Source organism: Apodemus sylvaticus, chromosome 2, assembly GCF_947179515.1.
Source record: "Apodemus sylvaticus chromosome 2, mApoSyl1.1, whole genome shotgun sequence".
Taxonomy (NCBI): Eukaryota; Metazoa; Chordata; class Mammalia; order Rodentia; family Muridae; genus Apodemus; species Apodemus sylvaticus.
In genome coordinates this window covers 115,209,353-115,233,409 of record NC_067473.1, presented here as the reverse complement: position 1 = coordinate 115,233,409, position 24,057 = coordinate 115,209,353, and the positions used below count along the sequence as shown (strand labels likewise).

General features: G+C 39.6%; 1 protein-coding gene and 1 pseudogene across 6 annotated transcripts in view; one reads left to right on the top strand and one right to left on the bottom strand.

Moving 5' to 3' along the window:
- The window catches only part of Exoc6b (exocyst complex component 6B), a 521,360-nt gene that overhangs the window by 228,423 nt on the left and 268,880 nt on the right, over positions 1 to 24,057 (top strand). For all 6 annotated transcript variants that reach the window (XM_052174154.1, XM_052174153.1, XM_052174155.1 and 3 more), the window contains exons 9-10: positions 13,360 to 13,443; positions 13,880 to 13,926. In XM_052174154.1, coding sequence (XP_052030114.1) covers positions 13,360 to 13,443; positions 13,880 to 13,926 — 131 coding nt within the window. The remainder of the gene's footprint in view (positions 1 to 13,359; positions 13,444 to 13,879; positions 13,927 to 24,057) is intronic.
- LOC127677210 (40S ribosomal protein S7-like) lies at positions 7,790 to 8,380 on the bottom strand (annotated as a pseudogene).

Here is a 24,057-nt window from a genome sequence, read left to right as displayed (position 1 = left end):
AAGTATATGCCTGGTAAAAAAGAGCAATAGTTTTATCTTCCCTTGATTTCAGATTGTTAGTAAATACTCTGGGTTTTACAGTTAGCATCCCACATGGCTGTGCCTGTTCACACTTAGCAGCTCTGTGATTTTCAGTAGCACTTTCACACATGGTTGATCCCAAAGGAGTGAGCATCATGGCACCAGCCTGTGAGCTGACTTTGAGGGCTGAGAGTATTGGAGGTTAGTAAAATCAGCTGTGCTGCCTAGAGAGTCACAGAGTTAGTAATTTGCAAAATTGGGTCCCACCCCTGAACTTGGGAGTTAAATTTGACACATACTTATTCTCCGTTTGTGTATCATTGATGTTTCCATTGTAAATAGAATGCTGTAAGGGTGGTAAGAAAGATTTTTTATAACCATACCTCCTGGGCCATTCCTGAAAATAAGTCCATTGTATTATTTTGCATTAATTCTTGTCTTTGGAGTCTGGGAAACCTATTTGTAAAAGTTATAGAATAAGGGGTGACCAGAAGGGTAGCAATGACTTAACTGTAAAAAAAAAATAGAATTAATAAAAATTATAGAATAATGCTCTTTCTAGTTTTATGAAAAGACTACACTGAAAATAACAGTCGTATCCTGCCTTCTCTTACTGGCAGTGACTTGGAAGTCTAGCAAAGTACATAGGTCTTGGCATAGGACAGTGAATAGATAGAGGGAGTGCTGAGCAGACAGAATATATTGAGTTATTTTCTCCACAGGTTGGGAGGACTACCTGATGAGGACTCTAATAATGTGCTAGTGTTGAAGTAGCTTTGGGCTTGTCAGGATGATTTTTGATTGAAATTTAGCTTTTTCTCTGCTGCTTTCTCTAGGTCTGGTTTGAGAAAATCAGGCAGGGAGTGTCAGGTGCTATTTTAAGAGCCCAGTTAGTCAGGGATAGAGTCATTCTGGACTTCTCTTAGGGTAGATCATCCTTCCATAGCTTGCCAAATGACTCTTAATTATGCCAGATTAGTGTGCAGTTTGTTCCATGATCTGATTTCAAGTGGCCCCTCCCATTCAGTAAAGAGCAAAAAATGCCCTTCTTTGCAGGCATAACTCTTTTATTTTCAGTGGACGTCTTTAGATATTTGACTGTTTCAGCCATGCATTTGCTAAAAGATTCTGCAGTGCACCACTTTGTGATCCTGGACTTGTATCTTTGGTGCATTCTGGGTTGGGGGTTATTGCTAGATAGCCAGCTACTGTGTAGTGATAAGTGGGAGTTGATCTCAAGGTTACCAGAGCTTCTGGGATAGATAGTAAGTTCTATTCCTGGATCCAGCTCTGCTAGCTCTAGCCCTGGCTAGCAGCAGGCACCGTGCAGGGACTACTTCAGAACCAGCTTTCAACTTTCAGGAAGCACTTTCATGCCTCTTTTTGTGTTCATTATCTTAGCATCAGGCAGGGCTTGTGCCATTCACTGCCCATTATCTGTCTTGGACAATTTCATTCTGACCCAGTGGAATTAGCCAGGGGTCAGTGCCTGTGAGATAGTTCCTGTGGTACAGAAAAGATAACTAAGGAAATCACTTCATGTCTTTTTTGTATGATCTAGTTCATTGTTTTAAAGCAAAGTAGAAAAGTTTGAAGAAAACAAGGGACTGAGAGTTTTACCACCAGTTTCATTGGCTTCCTCATGATCATTGTTTCCAGATTCATTTGATGTCCTTTTATAAGCAGTTAATTGTAATAATGATATACCTTTCATCATAATTTGCTTTCTTTCCTTAACTATACCATACCACAAATATTTCTTTGTATAAACAGATTCATTTTACTGTTTTTGCATGTATTTATGTAATCATATGATGTTACATGATGCATCAGGAGGGAAGGATCGATTCCAATTGGAAGAGCTTGTGGTAAGGGTGATGATAATGTCTCTGGTGAGTATTTCCTGTAGTTGATGAACCAGAGGGTGGGATTTGTGCAGGTTGTATTATTTAATTCCCAAAATAGCATTCTTTTACAACCCTGACAATATCTGGATATTCTCATTTTACAAGTGATACAATTGAGGCATTTTTGACATATTGATAAATTGCCTAATGCCCTGTAACTAAGGGTTAAACCAGGGTTTTAGCTCATAAGGTAAGAACCTGAACTCAAATTTGTTTAGTCTTGTGTATTTTAGATTTTTTTCCTTGACTACTTTTGAGTACTTAGTTGGAATTACTAAAGGCAATGAACAGATATGCATATTTAAAGCTATCTCACATGTAGCCTCCCAGAAAGGGAGATAATTATTAGGCATTCCTTAAAAAAAGAATCTTTGAATAGAGTTATTTATTCCACCTGTTCTGGGTTAGAGTTAATATTGTATTGTTTTCATTTGCGAAGTTGATTGGAAAAAGTGACACCTGTGGATTTTGCATGCACTTTTGAAATGACTGTTGCGTGTGTGCACTTTTTGTATATGCAGGGAATTTTTATACTTATTGATGCAGATGTATTTTGGTTGGGATGCATGTTTAGCAAATCATGCCTGTTGTTGCATGTACCAATAATTTGCTTCTTTTTATCTTTCTGAACACTGAGGGACATTGGACTGTTTCCAGTTTAGATTTTCAGTTTCATTCATATGCAAATCTTATTAATGGACCTAGATATGACTTTCTTTTGGTATAATACTTAGAACTGAGATATTCTATTTAACTTTTTGTTAATGTTACTATTGGTTCATGTATTTCTACTAAAATGATATTAATTCTATATATTTCGATTTTGAAATTCATGGAAATTTTCTTTATGGATGAGCACATAGTATAATTTGCTAGGCCTTTAAAAAGATATGCAGTCTCCACATTTCCCTGAAATTGGCAAATAGCCAGTATGCTAAGTACCAGTGTTCTGTACAAATTATGTACTATCAAATTCTGGCAAAGATTCTGGTGGGGATTCAACATCAGAGCCACCCTGGATATCAGTGCAGTGCTTCTCCAAACTTAAGTATAACCAAAGGCACTCCTGGGCATTTATCCTTTCTGGGCTGCAATCTGTACAAGAATACTTATGATAGCATTCTTCATAATTGTTCCACACTAGGTGAATGGTTAAATAAATGGTACTTTATTTCTCAGCAATGAATGAAAGCACATTGACAGGTCAACAGCCTGGTGAATAAGCCATCCTAGAAGGAACAGCTCATAATTTCGTTAAAAAGACATTCCAGTTCTGTGGCATGTGGCTATATGTTGTGTGCATGCTCATGCATATGTGTGTTCATGTGTGTGGAGGGGCACATGCGTCTATATGTACCTGAGTGTGATTGTGGAGGCCCAGGCTGATAACAGAAGCCTTCCAATACTTTCTCTCCTTATTCAGTGTGGCAGGATCTCAGAATCCAGAGCTTCTTGTTTTGCTAGTTTAGCCAGTCAGCTAGCTCCAGAGATTCCCTGTCTTGAATTCCTGAATTTGTGAAATTACAGGTGGGTCATGAAGTCCACTAGGCATTTTTGTAGGTTCTGGGGATTCAGGCCTCATAATTGCATGGTGAGTATTTTATTTGCTGAGTCATCTTGCTAGCCCATAATGTAACATTCTGAAAATCACAAATTTATAGAATGAAGGTAGCCAAGAACTATGTAATTGACATGGTCAAAGGGCAGTCAGAGTTGTAAAAGTGAACTTGGGGTCAGAGGGGTGTCAGAGCTGTAAAAGGGAACTTGGGAGTTCTTTGTACTTTTAAAAGTGTGCATCATGATTCTGTAAACATCCTTACATGATGTCATATTTTTCTAAGATGCTTGCTGTTGGGGAACACATGATGTGTGTTTTGTCTCTTGATGCAGCAGTATGGAGATACAGAATTCTCATGCTAGGAAGTTCAACCAAAATTGCCAGTGGAACATGTTGCTCAGTGTTTACCTTTCTCCTTTCTCTTATTTTGCATATTATTTTCCCAAGTATAAATCTTGTATTTTCTACTTTGTTTACTTTTACTCAGAATGACTCATCTTTTAAAAGAACAATTGAATCTCAGTCTTACAGATCATATATTATTAGATTCTACACTTGATCTTAGCCAAAAGACAGAGAAGCCATATATTCTTAGATTCTAAATTTTTCTGTTTGCATACAAAAAAATTTGTCTCTGTGTATCAGGGAATAAGAGTTATTTGTACAGAATGTACCAGTCTTCACTTAAGTATACAAATGCTATTTGTGCGTGTGTGTGTGTGTGTGTGTGTGTGTGTGTGTATGTGTGTGTGAGATGTGATTTAAAATTTTAGGAGGCACCATATATCTTTAAAAAAGCAAACTTTATATATATATTTGTGCATAATAATAATATGTGTATAATTCAGTCGATAAATTTGAACTTCAGATTTTGGGCTGCTTCTAGCATTGACTTTCTTGTAGCCATCTCTGGAGTCACTCAGACTCTGACTCTTTCTGTATAAAATGTTTACACTACACCTTTATATTAAACTTTTCTTTGTGAACTATTGCACATCTCCCATTGACTTCATCCATAAAGAGATGGTATTGATTTATTTATATTTTTTAAAACCCATGCTTGCTTATTACTTCTTAAGCAGAGGCTCTCTTTATTCTTTCTTTCTTTCTTTCTTTCTTTCTTTCTTTCTTTCTTTCTTTCTTTCTTTCTTTCTTTCTTTACTTTTATTTACATTGCAAATGATTTCCCCTTTTCTGGGTCCCTACTCCCCGCAAGTCCCATAAACCCTCTTCCGTCCCCCTATTCTTCCATTCATTCTTGACAAATGAAACCGTTTAGTTGATTTGCTTGGGGAAGTGTCAGCTTCCAAATTGTAAAGCACCTTAGCATCTTATCAGGTGAGCACAAATGAGCCAAGTTATAAGGGACTTTCCTTAAAAGTTACCCTAGGAAATTGGGTGTTTGTTTAGTCCCTCTAGATGATTGCCAATTTTGAGATAATCTCTTGGAGTGAGTACAGAAATGCCCCAGTTTCTTTTTTTCTGATGGAAAGAATGACTATCCTTGTTTATTGTGTATAGGAAATTCTCTCAGAAATTTTTTACTTCTCATTGTTGGTCAGGCAGTTTGGCTTCCTCCTTCTTGCATATCCTCCTTGGAAGGTCAAAGGCCATGGAATTTGAAGGTGGCAGCAATGTAGCTCACATCACACTGCTTTTTAAAAGTGTATAGGTTTAGGTAAAACCTAAAACTTACGTTTTAATTGTTCCATACTGAATTATGTCATGTACTAAATTTTCTTGTTAATTGTCCTGAACTTGATTGGCTCTTATTCTTTAAGTAATTAGTCCATTAGGTGCATAGTTACATACTGATTGTTCAGGTTAGGGGTTCTGTAGCAAAAAGTACACTGATCTTAAAAGTGAAACTCAACTCTTTGCCTGATGGATTACTCTAATGACAGAGGAAGTCTGCAGTTTTACTCTAGCCAGGTAAGTAGGCTGTAATTCTAAGCGGTTTGCTTTACTAAGCATGATTAAGACACCCTTCCCTTTGAGGTTTACCCTTTCACTTTAACGTACAACTGTTTATCATCTTAGGTCAAAGGTTATAAAAAGCAGTCATCAATTAGAGCTTTATTGGTTTTAATTGGTAATGCTCTGAAAGGAGCCAGCTGAACTGAATCTGATAATAAAAGACTCTTTGTGAAAATATTTAATAAATTAACACTCTGTCCTGGACTGGGAAGCTAATTACAAAGGCTGAGATTGTTAATCATGATGTTTACTTTCTTCAAAAGCGCAGACTCTGCTCCATAATCATTAGACCTCAGGTTTCTTTATTTTCTGTGTTTAAACCCCAGAGGGGATGCTCTTCTGTGCCTCCTGCCTGGGTATTGCTGCAGGAGGAAATGCCAAGACAAACATGGGTTATATGGGCATCTGAAAAATAAACAGGACTCTGCCAGAATGTCAGACTGCTTCTGCTCTTTTCTAGAAGGGTCAGAAGTTTATGTAGATTCTTTTTGTAGGCTTTTGAATATTTGGAATAAAATAAAAAAACGGAGGCCTTTGAAAATAGTGATATTTTTAATGATAAATTGTCTACCAGAGCAATTACCCTTTCTTCATAGCTTATTTTCTGAGATGTTTTGACATTGTTGTGGCTTTTGAAATGCAGGCATTTTCTGACCCCTAAAGTAGGTTCCCAGAATTGTGTGACACATACAGTCCTGACTCCTGAGTGACCTTGCTGGGGAAACACTCTGAATAGATTTTTACATCTGGGAAAGGAATGTTTCTAGATTTAAGCAATAGGGGGCATCTTGGGGTTGTTCTCTACACATGTTCCTGCAGTCTGATCTTTAGGGCAGTTCTAATGAAAGAAACCCTGCTTTGGGCCTGCTGTGCAAATTAGCCATCTGGTGAAGTGTAATATCCCGCTGAACATCATTATGGGGCCTAGGAAGAGTACCCCCCCTTTACAGATGGACACAAATTAAAATCTCCCTTTAAGGCTTTAAGGGTTCCCCCCCCCCTTTTTTTTTTTAAAAAAACTCTGAATAAACCTGTCCACACTTGGTTGCTGTGACAGTTAAAAGAGTGTTCCAGCTGCAGGCAGGGTGGTGAAATTACAGGCTTTGCTCAAATGGAAATATTGCTTCCTATAAACAAGCCGGAAGAACAATGGTGTGCATTTCCTGTCTTCTATTCAATTCCTTTGTTCTTCATCGGGGTGTCTTTCTGTTTCTCAGTCTGAGGGTTACTTTCTGTTACAGTGATTAGTAAAAAAGTTTCGTTTATAAACCATCACCACAGAAAGAACTGTTTTGTTAAGTTGTCTGTAGTCAGTATGTCATGAAGAAGATACAGGGTCTGTCCTCCTTTTCGTACTGTATAGCCATATTGACTACATATGGAGGCTTCCCATGTCATTCTTCCCCCTTCTCTCACACTACACAAACATTATAGTATGGTTTAAGACGTGAGGACCAGTAATTAATTATTTAAAATATGTGTCTGTGCATGATTGTTCCTTAAGGTCCATGGAGGCTTGTCTCTGCCCCTCTGTCAAAAATAATGTCTGTAACTTTGCTTGTCATCTTTGACTATCCTTCAGACTCTATAGATAACCTCCAGATTAGTCATAATGTCTAACACAATGCAAATCTGTATTAGGCATTAGTACACTTACTGTTTAGGGAATAGTGACCAGGAAAATAGTCTCCATATGTTCAGTTCAGATACAATTCTGTGAGTTTATTAATATTTAAAGAGAATCTCTTCCCTCCCTCCCCCCCCCCCCAAGTTTATGCATTATGCCACAGTGATGTGTGCTGGTCTTAGGACAGTTTGGGAATCAGTTCTCTTCTACCATGTGGGACTGCAGGGATTGAACTCTGGTCTTCAGGCTTGAGTAGTTTACATGCAGATCCATCTTACCAGTCTCTTTCCTGTTTTGAAATATTTGTGACTCATAGTTGGTTGAAACTACAGATGCAGAACCCACATATTTGGCTGGCTAGTTAGCCATGGTAATGCATTTTATCTCTATGAGCAAGGACATCCATAGAAAGGTTTTTGTTTGATCTTTCTTTCTTCTAATTTTAGACTCACATGATCCCAGCTGTTTGATAGTACATATTTGTAACCTGTATCTGCAGAATGTGTCTGAACTTGGTTAATCTGATTTTTCTGCTCCTACATTTAGAAACACAAAGCCTCACTCATTTGTCCACATTGGATGGCAGTGTTTGTGTTTCACTTCTGTCTAGGCAAGTATTTGAACACCTGAAGAAGAATTCAAGCATTTTACTTGTGTTTTTATGTTTATGTTTTTTTTTCCCTATGAATGACAGTTTATTCAGTCATTTTCTTTACAACTGCAACTCTCGAAATTCAAAACATCCTTGCCTGTGAGCTTCTTGTACACACCAGAAAAAATTTTGACCTTGTGTTCCACATTGTTCTGCTGTGCTTTATCTAAATGAACTTTTATGAGCCAGCTGCCTTCCAGTTTCACAGGGATCCTCTTACCCACAATTTTGCTTGGGAAGACCAAGTTCTCAAGGATGTTGTCATGCACTGCTCTTAGGGTGTGGCTTTGGGGCGCTTTTGCTTATTTTTCATATGGCTTTTCCAGATTGACTTGGGCAGAATCCTCCTCTGAGTGACAAAGGCTGCATGCTTTCCACTGAACTTTTTCTCCAATTCATGAACTAGCTGGACTTGGATTTTCTGGAAAGGTTTAAGCTGAGCAACTGGTACAAAAATTATAATTATGATAGCTTTCTGACCACCACCAACTTCAATTTCCTTGGCTGTGGTGACTTCCTGCAGCTGCGCCTTGAGATCTGAGTTCATCTCCAGCTTGAGCAGCTCCTGAGAGATGCCAGACTCAACTCTCCGGCTTCTTGCCATTGGGCTTCACAGTCTTGGTGCTCAAGCTGAACATGGCTTCGTCCTTACAGAGTGCCGGCTTAAAAAGAGGCACAGCTCTCGTGAGAACAGCTCATGTTTTCATTTTAATTTTCAAATATTTATTCAGTGAGCAGAATAATTTTTACATTTGTGTGGTTGGAGAATATTGTTTGAGGGAAGCAAGTAGGGATAGTTTTATGGATAAAGATGCTGAAGGATATTTTCTGTGAGAGTTCAATAAATAAGCTACTTCCTTGTGGAAATGTGTGTGTGTGTTTGTGTTTGTGTTTTTTTTTTTGTGTGTGTGTGTGTGTGTGTGATACAGGCTTTCAAGAGGATAAATTTAGGAGGGAGCACACCAACCATTGCATAGTAACCAATTGTAACTGGGTGGCTTTTGTGTTCACATTGTCTATTTTGTGTTTCCTAATTTTTCTAAAAGTCATGATTTACTTTTATAATTAATAACAATTTAAAACATGATACATACTTTGTAAAATACAAGTAGCAAAATATTTTTTAAAAGAATCACACCAGCAAAAAGTGTCAAAGTGTATTACTTCCTAGCAAAATCTAATGTTAAGGTTGAGGATTTGGTTTAGGGGACATTCACTGCTATTTACCCCAAGCATATCTCAGGGTATAATGTAATGTTAAATATTTAAGTGAAGTTTGACTTTAGTAAGTAGAATACCTAGAGAAGTGAGGAGCTTACTAGTTTGAGACTGTTAAAGGCAATGTGAGCAAGGCATGGATGAGACCTTGGTCTTAGGGAAATGGCCTGTCAGTTTCCTGAGGGCTGTTGTCACATTGTTATCAGTTCATGACATTGTTTTTAAGTTATTTGTTTATTTACTTTAAAATGATACTTTGTTAAAAGTTCTGTTATATCCTAGGGAGCAGGGGCAGAAGAGTCAGTTCAGGGCAATCCAGAATCACATAGTGAGTTCTGTGCCAGGCTAGACTACAGGAGAGCTTCTGTCCAAACAACATCCTCTCTCTACCCATCTACCCTTCAAAAATAAAGAGAAATCTTAATGAATAGTATTGTTGGTTTACTAGCCAACAACATTATAATAATGTTTGCATGAAGCTTTCTCTTGGGAAGTTACATCCCAAGCCTTCATGAACTTAGGAACACTGGACAGCATTTTGATGCTATAGGTAAGGCCCATTTTAAAGAGCAGAATCGTGAACAAAAAGTACAAAAATGTAGAGAATGTGGCATTGGATAGGCTATGAAAGTGATACTTGTTTACAGTATGAAACTGAAACAAAAGGTTGCATTTTGCCTTGTTTGACCTTAACTAGGAACATGTGTATTGGACAATTTCAAGTTTTAGAAATGCTAAACATAGCTGTGATTGTCTATGAACGAGCTATGAGTATTGATTTTGGAGTTCAGCTAACTTTTAACAAGTGGTGAATTTGCAAGTACAGAGATCTTGCATAATGAAGATGGACTCTATTCTTTCCAGTGTTCCCTGTCTGTAAATGAGATGCCATCAAACTATTGACCCAGGTTAGAGATGCTGTGTGATTCCCCCTGTTTTTATCACCATTTCCACTGTCCACTTGTCCATGTATCTTCTAAATGCATCTCAGTATATTCCCCGACCCCCAGCCCCTTTAGGAGAGACAGGATCTTGCCCATAGCCCAGCTTGGCCTTGAGCTCATGGTTGTCCTGCCTGTCAGGCTTCCCAGTGCTGGACAGCAGGCACCTGCCTCTGTGCTGTGTTCTCACCTCTTGGAATACCATTTTTCCTTTATTCATTCTAGTCTCTATACTTGGAGTTCCAAACTGTAGGGAAATTTTACTGTCATTACAGTTACTTACAAGTCACTTTCTTTGTAAATAGGGAAATTCACCAGTTGCTACAGCTTTGTCTCTAGCTATCCCTGTACCTCACCATGGAGAACTTCTTTAGATCTCAGAATGTGTGATAGGTCTTTTTTTTTTTTTTTTTTTTTGAATCTCAGTGTTACTTCTAGGAATAATTTTTTCTCTTTACCTGGCTCTTTTCTCACTAGTTTTTAAATTAGTATAGTGATTAGGTTCCCCATCAGTTATTTTCTATCAATAAACTAGTTCCCCCCCCCCCCATGTCCCCTCCCCAAACCTGTAGAATCTGTTAGTGGTTCTGAGTTCGGAGTTGAAATGAATTGAAGCCCTTGTGGTTCACCTAGTAGCCTGTTTCTGAGAGAGAAGGGACTTCACCAGTTCCCCAGAGTAGACCGTTTAAATGCCTTGCTTCTTGAATCCTGCCTTTTGACATCAAGTTGACAAAATTGGCAAAATTATTAAAGGTGAGTTAATTAATAGCCACTAGGGAAAATCCAACTCATTTTTGTAAACTGGGAAACAAGACTTATTAGTTTAATTGGTCCCTTTTCTGTTAAAGGAATATTAGAAAAGAAATGGATATGATTTTTTATACAATTTCACTATATATATTCTCTATCATTTACAACAAAGAAATCAAATTAGTGCCTGATAGTCTAATTAGTATGGAGGTTTTCCTTAAATTAACAGTTAAGTGTATCTTGGCTCTTAAGAATGTTGCTTGAATATGTAATGTCACACTAGAATAATAAAGGTCTTTCAAGGCAGTTAACCTTAAAATGAAAAGCCCTTCAGTGTGTACAGCATGTAGTTGACATTTAACAGCTCCACTGTCCCATGAGTTGGTGACAAGCAGGGAATAACTTTAAAAGGATAATGGCAGTCTCTATTTGAATAATTACCATCCCCATTCACTAGTGGATGAAGAAAAGTGCTGAAATGGCCATGCTGATATTTAATTTCATTTTATAGGTAAGAAATACTTATAGAGAGTGATGATCACTTTAGCATTTGAAGGTTTTGTTTGTTTGGGTTTTTTTTGGTTTTTTTTTGTTGTTTTTTTTTGTTTTTGTTTTTTGTTTTTTGTTTTTTTTTTTTGGACACAGGGTTTAACAGGCATGACCCAAGGGCAGAGTTCACCTTGCTGTTATCTATAAAGCCTGTGGACTGAAACTGAGTTTAACATTTTTAACATAAAAAAGTAGTATTTCATGATAGGTGAAATTTATAGTATTATTTCAGTTTCTCCAAGGAAGATTTTGGGTACATGCCACATTTCTTTAGGGATTGTCTATAGCTACTTTGGTATTGGAGTGGAATGTGTTTTTCAGCTCCAGATCAGCCTGAAGGAGCAATTGTCATTCTCTTTACAGCAGGTGTTTGCCTACCCCATGCTACATTGTGTTTGTTAGTTGTGACTTACGTTAATTTTTCCAGTTTAGGTTCAGTGTAGATGATAATATAGCAAAGAAGTCATACTGAAGAAACTTCTTCAGCTTTTTAGGAACTGGAAGAAATTGCCCCAGGTAAACAATTGCCCAAATAGAGATAGCATGATGGGACAGTGCTTTCTCTTCACTGCCCAGTTATGATGTTTATGTACTTACATAAATTCTTGTCATTGATGAGACACTGTTTTAAGAGCTTTATGGCTCATAAGTTCATGTAGCTGCACGAGGTTGACAAATGAGAAAGACACTGTACAACCACTAGTGACAGTTGAGTGATAGATGGTGAGACTTGGTGTACAGCAGGGAGACAGCAGTCACATTGGTAGGAAGGGGAGCCACTGTTTGAATGTAGCCACCTGGGTCTGAACCCAGTGCTCTTGTTCTCTCTGGCATCTTTGTGCTTATTTTACTTATTAAGAAAAGTCTTGGGTTAAGAACATTTTGTCCTTTGACCAGCAAGAAGTGTCCCTCAGGGTCCCTTTTGATGACTTTGGGTTGAAAGTCAATTTTATCTGATATTAAAATGGCTACTCCAGCTTGTTTCCTGAGTCATTTGAAATGTAAATAAATTATATCGAATAAAAAAAAAAAAGAACATTTTGTCACAATGGGACATGATATTCCAAAACTGTCTCAATTTGTATCATGTTCTTATAGCTGCTATAATAAACTATATGGTTTATAACAATAGAAATTTGTCCTATCCAGGAAGCTTGAATTACAAATTTAAAGCATCTTAGAGACCACACTCCCTTTAAGACTGCAGGAAGAATTTTGTTTATTTCTTGCTGCCATCGATGGATCCTAGCAGTTATTGGTGCTCTGCGCTTGCGTCCACAGTGGCCCACATGTGCCTGTCAGCACATGCCATTCCCTGCCTGTGTCTTTCTGAATCCTCTCTTTTGGGAAAACAAGCTATAGTAACTAAAGCTCCTCCCCCAGCAGGCATGACAACACACTTGGTCTAATCCCATCAGAATCATTGCTGGTTCTATCTAAAGCCTCTTCCAGTGATTCTGGGAAAGGTGGGCATGAGGGAGATACTGTTCAACCCAGAACAGAGCTCATGAATGTGGGGCTCATGAGCCTCGTATTGTTTTGAGCCCCTCTCATGTGCACAGAATGCCTATCCAGTGTGTCTCCTGGGAGAGCTGTGAGTGAGGCCAGGCACATTGGTCATTGGCACAGTATCAAAAGAATGAAAACTCCTACATGGCAGAAAACTGGAAATTGAGTACAAGAATATTGAGGGATTGTCTCTTTTGTTTTTGTTCTGTCCCTTCTTGGTAAGTTTCTACCTGAGAAAAGGATTTGCCAACTTGCCTTTCCCACTTTCTGGTGACCCTCTGATGGTGAATGATTTGAAAGCTGGCTTTCATCTGGGCATTTTTTTCTTCTGGAATGTTCTATTTGTTTTTGAATAGACATTTTCTTGCTTACTATAACATTTTAAGGTTTGTTTTGTCTTGATTTTTTGTGAAGTTGTGATTTTTGACTCAGAAACCAGCCTTTGTGTGCTGAAGCTCATTTGCTGACCATGTAGTAAAGGTCACTTCTGTCTGCCCTTTAGAGGTTTGTGATTAGGGTCGATATTATTACTGTAGTAGGCTTTGACATATGTGGGGTTCTTCAAATTCCACACCTGGAGTCTACTCCAATCTTTTCAATTTCAAGGATAATTGGTCCAATTACATTATTTTCTCTTACTTATTTTACAGGGTGCCCGTGAAACATTTGAGAATTACTACCGAAAACAGAGGCGAAAACAGGCTCGTCTGGTGCTCCAGCCCCCGTCTAATATGGTAGGGTCACTGCCTGTACTACCTCTACTTTTCCCTTTTTATTCTGGTAGCTGAGTGAGTTTATGTATGAATTCATGCGTGCATGTATGCGTGCATATGTACATACATGTATACATGTCTGTCTGTGTGTATCTATGTATGTATATGCATGTATACCTTGCCTGCATGTGCTGTCATTCTGATACAATTTTGGTTGGATGTACCTTGAAGTAAGAATGGCAGTGAACATTTCTTAACTATTATGTGTCATCCATTATTCTAAATGCTAGGTATGTATCAGGTTAGTTCATTTCCGTTGTTAACGTGCATGGTCAGGGGCAGCATCATTATGTTTACCTCATAGTCTATGGGATTAACCTTCCTGAGAATAAATAACTGATTTTTACATCTTAATGTAATAACACAGAAACAGTAATTTTGCTTTGTTTTGTTGCAGCATGAAACTTTAGATGGCTACAGGAAATATTTCAATCAAATTGTAGGGTAGGTACATATTTAAGATTCTGTTCTTGATTTGTAGGATTTATAAAGATATACCTCTCCTTGGAAAACTTTCTCTTTCCCTTTTGCTAAATTTGAAAGAAAATACTTAGTTTTTCTAGTATATAATTTAGTAGGAACATCTTCCTGGGCACTGTAGCACACACCTGTAAGCCAGTGCTTGGGGAGGGTAACACTGGAGGACCATCCTGGGCTGCACAGAGAAATGATATCTTAAATAAACAAACAAAGGATGAAAGGGACATCTTACTAGTTTCAGCATTATATTCTTGGAGAATGCTTTTGTACTAAAGGGTTTAATGGACTTGTAATACTTGCTGTTTTGATTTTCTATTCTTTGTTCTACCAGAGAAGGAGATAATTAGCCACATTGATAGAATTTTTTTTTCTTTCTTTCTTTTTTATTTACATTGCAAATGATTTCCCCTTTTCTGGGTCCCCACTCCCCGCAAGTCCCATAAGCCCTCTTCCATCCCCCTATTCTTCCATCCACCCCTTCCCACTTCCCTGTTCTGGAATTCCCCTATACTCTTGCACTGAGTCTTTCCAGAACCAGGGGCCACTCCTCCATTCTTTTTGGACATCATTTAATTTGTGGATTATGTCCTGGGTATTCAAAGTTTCTAGACTAATATCCACTTATCAGTGAGTGCATACCATGATTAGTCTTTTGAGACTGGGTTACGTAACTTAGTATGATGTTCTCCAGCTCCATCCATTTGTCTAAGAATTTCATGAATTCATTGTTTCTAATGGCTGAATAGTACTCCATTGTGTAAATATACCACATTTTTTGTATCCATTCCTCTGTTGAAGGACATCTAGGTTCTTTCCAGCTTCTGGCTACTACAAATAGGGCTGCTATGAACATAGTGGAGCATGTGTCCTTATTGCATGCTGAAGAATCCTCTGGGTATATGCCCAGGAGTGTTAGAGCACAGCCCTCAGGAAGTGCCATGCCCAGTTTTCTGAGGAACCGCCAGACTGATTTCCAAAGTGGTTGCACCATCTTGCAATCCCACCAGCAGTGGAGGAGTGTTCCTCTTTCTCCACATCCTCGCCAACACCTGCTGTCTCCTGAGTTTTTGACCTTAGCCATTCTGACTGGTATGAGGTGAAATCTCAGGGTTGTTTTGATTTGCATTTCCCTAATGATTAATGATGTTGAACATTTCTTAAGGTGTTTCTCAGCTCTCCGAAGTTCTTCGTGTGAAAATTTTTTGTTTAGCTCCGTACCCCACTTTTTTTTTGCATTTTTCTTCTTTTTTTTCTTTTCTTTTTTTTATTCGATATAATTTATTTACATTTCAAATGATTTCCCCTTTTCTAGCCCCCCCACTCCCCGAAAGTCCCGTAAGCCCCCTTCTCTTCCCCTGTTCTCCCACCCACCCCTTCCCACTTCCCCGTTCTGGTTTTGCTGAGTACTGTTTCACTGAGTCTTTCCAGAACCAGGGGCCACTCCTCCTTTCTTCTTGTACCTCATTTGATGTGTGGATTATGTTTTGGGTATTCCAGTTTTCTAGGTTAATATCCACTTATTAGTGAGTGCATACCATGATTCACCTTTTGAGTCTGGCTTACCTCACTTAGTATGATATTCTCTAGCTCCATCCATTTGCCTAAGAATTTCATGAATTCATTGTTTCTAATGGCTGAATAGTACTCCATTGTGTATATATACCACATTTTTTGCATCCACTCTTCTGTTGAGGGATACCTGGGTTCTTTCCAGCATCTGGCAATTATAAATAGGGCTGCTATGAACATAGTAGAACATGTATCCTTATTACATGGTGGGAAGTCTTCTGGGTATATGCCCAGGAGTTGTATAGCAGGATCTTCTGGAAGTGAGGTGCCCAGTTTTCAGAGGAACCGCCAGACTGATTTCCAGAGTGGTTGTACCAATTTGCAACCCCACCAGCAGTGGAGGAGTGTTCCTCTTTCTCCACACCCTCTCCAACACCTGCTGTCTCCTGAATTTTTAATCTTAGCCATTCTGACTGGTGTAAGATGAAATCTTAGGGTTGTTTTGATTTGCATTTCCCTAATGACTAATGAAGTTGAACATTTTTTAAGATGCTTCTCCGCCATCTGAAGTTCTTCAGGTGTGAATTCTTTGTTTAACTCTGTACCCCATTTTTTAATAGGGTTGTTTGGTTTTCTGGAGTCTAACTTCTTGAGTTCTTTATATATATATATTGGATATTAGCCCTCTATCTGATGTAGGATTGGTGAAGATCTTTTCCCAATTTGTTGGTTGCCGATTTGTCCTCTTGATGGTGTCCTTTGCCTTACAGAAACTTTGTAATTTTATGAGGTCCCATTTGTCAATTCTTGCTCTTAGAGCATACGCTATTGGTGTTCTGTTCAGAAACTTTCTCCCTGTACCGATGTCCTCAAGGGTCTTCCCCAGTTTCTTTTCTATTAGCTTCAGAGTGTCTGGCTTTATGTGGAGGTCCTTGATCCATTTGGATTTGAGCTTAGTACAAGGAGACAAAGATGGATCAATTCGCATTCTTCTGCATGCTGTCCTCCAGTTGAACCAGCACCATTTGTTGAAAAGGCTATCTTTTTTCCATTGGATGTTTTCAGCCTCTTTGTCGAGGATCAAGTGGCCATAGGTGTGTGGGTTCATTTCTGGATCTTCAATCCTGTTGCATTGATCCTCCTGCCTGTCACTGTACCAATACCATGCAGTTTTTAACACTATTGCTCTGTAGTATTGCTTGAGGTCAGGGATACTGATTCCCCCAGATTTTCTTTTGTTGCTGAGAATAGTTTTAGCTATCCTGGGTTTTTTGTTGTTCCAGATGAATTTGATAATTGCTCTTTCTAACTCTGTGAAGAATTGAGTTGGGATTTTGATGGGTATTGCATTGAATCTGTATATTGCTTTAGGCAAAATGGCCATTTTTAACTATATTGATTGTACCGATCCATGAGCATGGGAGGTTTTCCCATTTTTTGAGGTCTTCTTCCATTTCCTTCTTCAGAGTCTTGAAGTTCTTGTCATACAGATCTTTCACATGTTTGGTAAGAGTCACCCCAAGATACTTTATACTGTTTGTGGCTATTGTGAAGGGGGTCATTTCCCTAATTTCTTTCTCAGCCTGCTTATCCTTTGAGTATAGGAAGGCCACTGATTTGCTTGAGTTGATTTTATAACCTGCCACTTTGCTGAAGTTGTTTATCAGCTGTAGGAGCTCTCTAGTGGAGTTCTTTGGGTCACTTAGGTAGACGATCATGTCGTCTGCAAATAATGATAGTTTGACTTCTTCCTTTCCAATTTGTATCCCTTTGACCTCCTTATGTTGTCGAATTGCCCGAGCTAGTTCCTCAAGTACAATATTGAAAAGATAAGGAGAAAGGGGGCAGCCTTGTCTGGTCCCTGATTTCAGTGGGATTGCTTCAAGTTTCTCTCCATTTAGTTTGATGCTGGCTACCGGTTTGCTGTATATTGCTTTTACTATGTTTAGGTATGGACCTTGAATTCCTGTTCTCTCCAAGACTTTAAGCATGAAGGGATGCTGAATTTTGTCAAATGCTTTTTCAGCATCCAATGAAATGACCATGTGGTTTTGTTCTTTGAGTTTGTTTATGTAGTGGATTGTATTGATGGATTTCCGTATATTGAACCAACCCTGCATTCCCGGGATAAAGCCTACTTGATCATGGTGGATGATCGTTTTGATGTGTTCTTGGATTCGGTTGGCAAGAATTTTATTGAGTATTTTTGCATCGATGTTCATAAGGGAAATTGGTCTGAAGTTCTCTTTCTTTGTTGGATCTTTTTGTGGCTTTGGTATCAGCGTAATTGTGGCTTCGTAGAAGGAATTGGGTAGTGTTCCTTCTGTTTCTATTTTGTGGAATAGTTTGAAGAGTATTGGTGTTAACTCTTCTTTGAAGGTCTGGTAGAATTCTGCACTGAAGCCATCTGGTCCTGTGCTTTTTTTGGTTGGAAGACTATGACTCCTTCTATTTCTTTAGGCATTATGGGACTGTTTAGATGGTCTAGTTGGTCCTGATTTAATTTTGGTATTTGGTATTTGTCAAGGAAATTGTCCATTTCCTCCAGATTCTCCAGTTGTGTTGAGTACAGGCTCTTGTAGTAGGATCTGATGATTTTTTGGATTTCCTCAGTTTCCGTTGTTATATCTCCCTTTTCATTTCTAAGTTTGTTAATTTGGATACTTTCTCTGTGCCCTTTGGTCAGTCTGGCTAAGGGTTTATCTATCTTGTTGATTTTCTCAAAGAACCAGCTCCTGGTTTTGTTGATTTTTTGTATGGTTCTCTTTGTTTCTACTTGATTGATTTCGGCCCTGAGTTTGATGATTTCCTGCCTTCTACTCCTCCTGGGCGAAATAGCTTCTTTTTGTTCTAGGGCTTTCAGGTGTGTCATTAAGCTGGTAATGTATGCTCTCTCCATTTTCTTTTTGGAGGCACTCAGGGCTATGAGTTTTCCTCTTAGCACTGCTTTCATTGTGTCCCATAGATTTGGGTATGTTGTGTTTTCATTTTCATTGTGTTCTAAAAAGTCTTTAATTTCTTTCTTTATTTCTTCCTTGACCAAGGTATCATTGAGTAGAGTATTGTTCAGTTTCCACGTGTATGTGGGTTTTCTGTTGTTTCTGTTGCTATTGAAGACCACTTTTACTCCATAGTGATCAGATAGGAGGCATGGGATTAGTTCTATCTTCTTATATTTGTTGAGGTCTGTCTTGTGACCAATTATATAGTCGATTTTGGAGAAGCTACCATGAGGTGCTGAGAAAAAGGTATATTCTTTTGTTTTAGGATAGAATGTTCTATATATATCTGTTAAATCTAATTGGTCCAAAGCTTCAATTAGTTTCATTGTGTCCCTGTTTAGTTTCTGTTTTCCTGATTGGTCCATTGAGGAAAGTGCAGTGTTGAAGTCACCCACCATTATTGTGTTAGGTGCAATGTGTGCTTTTAGTTTTAATAAAGTTTCTTTTACGAAAGAGGGTGCCCTTGCATTTGGGGCATAGATGTTCAGGATTGACAGTTCTTCTTTTTGTATTTTTCCTTTGACCAGCAAGAAGTGTCCCTCAGGGTCTCTTTTGATGACTTTGGGTTGAAAGTCAATTTTATCTGATATTAAAATGGCTACTCCAGCTTGTTTCCTGAGACCATTTGCTTGTAAAATTGTCTTCCAGCCTTTTACTCTAAGGTAGTGTTTGTCTTTGACCCTGAGGTGTGTTTCCTGTAAGCAGCAAAATGTAGGGTCCTGTTTACGTATCCATTCAGTTAGTCTGTGTCTTTTTATTGGGGCATTAAGTCCATTGATGTTAAGAGATATTAAGGAATAGTGATTGTTACTTCCTATCATTTTTGACGTTATTTTTTAAATTTGAATGCTTAACTTCTTTTGGGTTTGATGAAAGGTTACTATCTTGCTTTTTCCAGGGTGAAGTTTCCCTCCTTGTATTGGTGTTGTCCTCCTATTATCCTTTTTAGGGCCGGGTTTGTGGATAGATATTGGGTAAACTTGGTTTTGTCATGAAATATCTTAGTTTCTCCATCTATGGTGATTGAGAGTTTTGCTGGATATAGTAGTTTTGGATGGCATTTGTGTTCTCTTAGAGTCTGCATGAGATCTGCCCAGGACCTTCTAGCCTTCATAGTCTCAGGTGAAAAGTCTGCTGTGATTCTGATAGGTCTTCCTTTATATGTTACTTGGCCTTTTTCTCTTACTGCCTTTAGTATTCTTTCTTTGTTTAGAACATTTAGTGTTTTGATTATTATGTGACGGGAAGTATTTCTGTTCTGGTCCAGTCTGTTTGGAGTTCTGTAGGCTTCTTGTATATTCATGGGCATCTCTCTCTTTAGGTTAGGGAAGTTTTCTTCCATAATTTTATTGAAGATATTTGCTGGCCCTTTAAGTTGTAAATCTTCACTCTCATCTATACCTATAATCCTTAGGTTTGGTCTTCTCATTGTGTCCTGGATTTCCTGGATATTTTGGGTTACAAGCTTTTTGCATTTTGCATTTTCTTTAACTGTTGAGTCCATGGTTTGTATGGAATCTTCAGCATCTGAGATTCTTTCTTCTATCTCTTGTATTCTGCTGTTGATATTTGCATCTCTGTCCCCTGATTTCTTCCCAAGGCTTTCTATCTCCAAAGTTGTCTCCCTTTGAGTTTTCTTAGTTGTTTCTACTTCTGATTTTAGATCCTGGATGGTTTTGCTTAGCTCCTTCACTTGCATGTTTGTGTTTTCCTGTAATTCTTTAAGAGATTTTTGTGTTTCCTCTTTCATGACCTCAGCCTGTTGACCAAAGTTCTCCTGTATTTCTTTAAGAGATTTTTGTGTTTCGTCTTTCATGACCTCAGCCTGTTGACCAAAGTTCTCCTGTATTTCTTTAAGCGTTTTTTGCATTTCCTCCTTGTTGGCTTTTGTATTCTCCTGGATTTCTTTCAATGATTTTTGTGTTTCCCTTGCAAGGGCTTCTAACTTTTGATCCATTTTCTCCTGAATTTCTTTAAGTATGTCCTCATGTGTTCCTGTACCAGCATCATGACCAGTGATTTTAAATCCAAATCTTCTTTTACTGGTGTGATGGGGTATCCAGGACATGTTGGTAGAGGAGAATTGGGTTCAGATGTTGCCATATTGCCTTGATTTCTGTTAGTGACATTCCTGCGTTTGCCTTTTGCCATCTAGTTCTCACTCGTGTTAGTCTTGTCTGTGCTGGACTCACCCGTGCAAGGTGCCCCTTCCCAGTTGGCCTCTGGTGCACAGCTTACCTCCTGCACTGCTTGTAAACAGGGTCCTGCTGTTCTGGCTGTTCAGATCCCAAAGCAGGCACCCGAAGGCTCCCACTGGGGCCTGCTGGATTCACTGGAGCACACTGACTTCTCCCAGCTGGCCGCCCGGAAGCCCAGCTAGCCACTTGCAGGACTTGGCGATGTGGTGCTGCCGCCCAGGCTGATCTGGATCTGGAAGCGGAGAGAGTAGAGCTGAGGGCTTCCGCCTGAGGCCTTGCCCCAGATTGTGTCTGTGGACCAGATGGAGCCCGTGTGCACCCCCAGGGAGTGCCGATGGTGTATGCTGCTGTGACCTCCCCTGTGTTCCGCTCACTCCGCTGGGCAGCCGATCCGCCAACCGGGCTGTCGCACACAAGGTTAGCCTGGCCGCCCAGTCCCTGAGTCCAGGCAAAAGCCTGGGAGGCCAAGGTCCGAGCAAAGTTCCCCTAGGGCTATGACTGTTAATTGGGTCCACCAGGTGACTAGGATGGCGGGCGTACGCGCCCGCGCTCCCTGAAAGCGCCGGGAGAGTCTGCTGTGCTAACAATCACCTGGGCGGGTTGACTCACAGATGGCCCACCAAGCCGCCCAGTTTTTGGGCTCAGTCCTGTGCCTTTTGGGGCCTAGACCCCCGCTTTGTTAGCCTCAGGCTATGCCTGTTACAGGTCTGCCCGCCAGAGCTCTCTGTTGTCCTGCAGGCAAAATGGCGGAGGCGCGCACGCAGGCCTGGGCAAAAAACCTCCTGGCTGGGTTGGCACCCCGATGGCCCCCCGACCAGCCCAGGGCCTGGGTGCAGGCCAACGCCCGTCGGGCTCAGACCACCGCGGTGTTGGCCTCGGATTATGTTTGTGTACCTCAGTCTGTCCTATCCCTGGAGTAAGGAACCAAGATGGATGCATCTCTCCTGACTGGTGGGAGGCCGAGTTCTGAAGTGGCTTCCATGCAGGAAAGGCGCTGCACAACTGCAGCTGCTTGCTGCCCGGCTGGTCAGCGAAGGTCAGTGGTCGTGGGCGCAGGGCCTAACTGGTCCCTGTGTCGCCTTGGTTCCACTGCTGATGGCCCTTCAGCTGGAACAGCCACTGCTGCACTGCCGCCGCCGCCGCTGCCGCCGCAGCCGGACGTACCCCACTTTTTAATGGGGTTATTTCGATCTCTGGGTTCTACTTTCTTGAGTTCTTTGTATATATTAGATATTAGCCCTCTGTCGGATTTAGGGTTGGTAAGATCCTTTCCCAGTCTGTTGGTTGACGTTTTGTCCTTTTGATGGTGTCCTTTGCCTTACAGAAACTTTGTAGTTTTATGAGGTCCCATTTGTCAATTCTTGATCTTAGAGCGTAAGCTATTGGTGTTCTATTCAGGAACTTTTCCCCTGTGCCCGTGTCCTCCAGGGTCTTCCCCAGTTTTTTTTCAATTAGTTTCAGTGTGTCAGGTTTTATGTGGAGGTCCTTAATCCCTTTGGAGTTGAGCTTGGTACAAGGAGATAAGAATGGATTGATGCGCATTCTTCTGCATGCTGACCTCCAATTGAACCAGCACCATTTGTGGAAAAGACTATCTTTTTTCCACTGGATGCTTTCAGCCCCTTTGTCAAAGACCAAGTGACCATAGGTGTGTTGGTTCATTTCTGAGTCTTCAATCCTATTCCATTGATCCGCTTGCCTGATATTGTACCAATACCATGCAGTTTTTATCACTATTGCTCTGTAGTAGAGTTTAAAGTCTGGGATATTGAATCCCCCTGAAGTTCTTTTACTTTTGAGAATAGTTTTAGCTATCCTGGATTTTTTGTTATTCCAGATGAATTTGAGAATTGCTCTTTCTAGCTCTATGAAGAACTGGGTTGGAGTTTTTATGGGAATAGCATTGAATCTGTAGATTGCCTTTGGCAAGATGGTCATTTTAACTATATTAATCCTGCCAATCCACGAGCATGGAAGGTTTTTCTATTTTCTGAGATCTTCTTCGATTTCCTTCTTCAGAGATCTGAAGTTCTTGTCATATAGGTCTTTCACTTGTTTGGTTAGAGTCACCCCAAGATACTTTATGCTGTTTGTAGCTATTGTGAAGGGGGTCATTTCCCTAATTTCTTTCTCAGTCTGCTTATCCTTTGAATATATAAAGGCTACTGATTTGCTTGAGTTGATTTTGTAGCCAGCCACTTTGCTGAAGTTGTTTATCAGCTGTAGGAGTTCTCTAGTAGAGTTTTTAGGGTCACTTAAGTATACGGTCATATCATCTGCAAATAGTGATAATTTGACTTCTTACTTTCCAATTTGTATCCCTTTGACTTCCTTATGTTGTCTAATTGCTCTAGCTAGGATTTCAAGAACTATATTGAAAAGATATGGAGAGAGGGGGCAGCCTTGTCTAGTCCCTGATTTTAGTGGGATTGCTTCAAGTTTCTCTCCATTTAGTTTGATGTTGGCTACCGGTTTGCTGTATATTGCTTTTATTATGTTTAGATATGGGCCTTGAATTCCTGTCCTTTCCAAGACTTTTAGCATGAAAGGATGCTGAATTTTGTCAAATGCTTTTTCAGCATCTAATGAAATGATCATGTGGCTTTTTTCTTTGAGTTTGTTTATGTAGTGGATAGCATTTATGGATTTCCTTATATTGAACCATCCCAGTATCCCTGGGATGAAGCCTACTTGATCATGGTGGATGATCGTTTTGATGTGTTCTTGGATTCGGTGGGCAAGAATTTTATTGAGTATTTTTGCATCGATATTCATAAGGGAAATTAGCCTGAAATTCCCTTTCTTAGTTGGATCTTTGTGTGGTTTTGGTATCAGCGTAATAGTGGCTTCGAAGAAGGAGTTGGGTAGTGTTCCTTCTGTTTCTATTTGGTGGAAAAGTTTGAAGAGTAGAATTTTTATAGACAGTAAAATATTTTAGGCCTATCAGAATATAGGAACTTTGTCAACTTTGTGACAGGCTGAAGGCAGATATATGATTCAGAAATCTGTGAGTAAAACTATGTTATATTAAAACAACCTTCATTAAACAGGTTGCTGCCAGGCTGATTCCACAGCATGCCATGGCTGTTCTCGTGTAGAGCAGACATAGTAGTGTGGAGTTAGGTTACTTAATAAGGGCCTTCACGTACAAGCATCTTGTTCCACCTGTAAGAAGGCAGTTGTGGTTCAAAAACTCAGCCATAGAATTGGTTGTTCATCACACCTTGCCTGCCCACATCCTCCTCCTTTTCTTCTTCTCTCACTTCCTCTCTAGATTCCCCACTCGTCTCCCCCTTACTTTCCTTCATCAGATTTATATTGCTTTGGTGTAAAGAATAACTTCCATTATGCATATCATTGAGCGTTGAATGATGTAGCTACTGCTA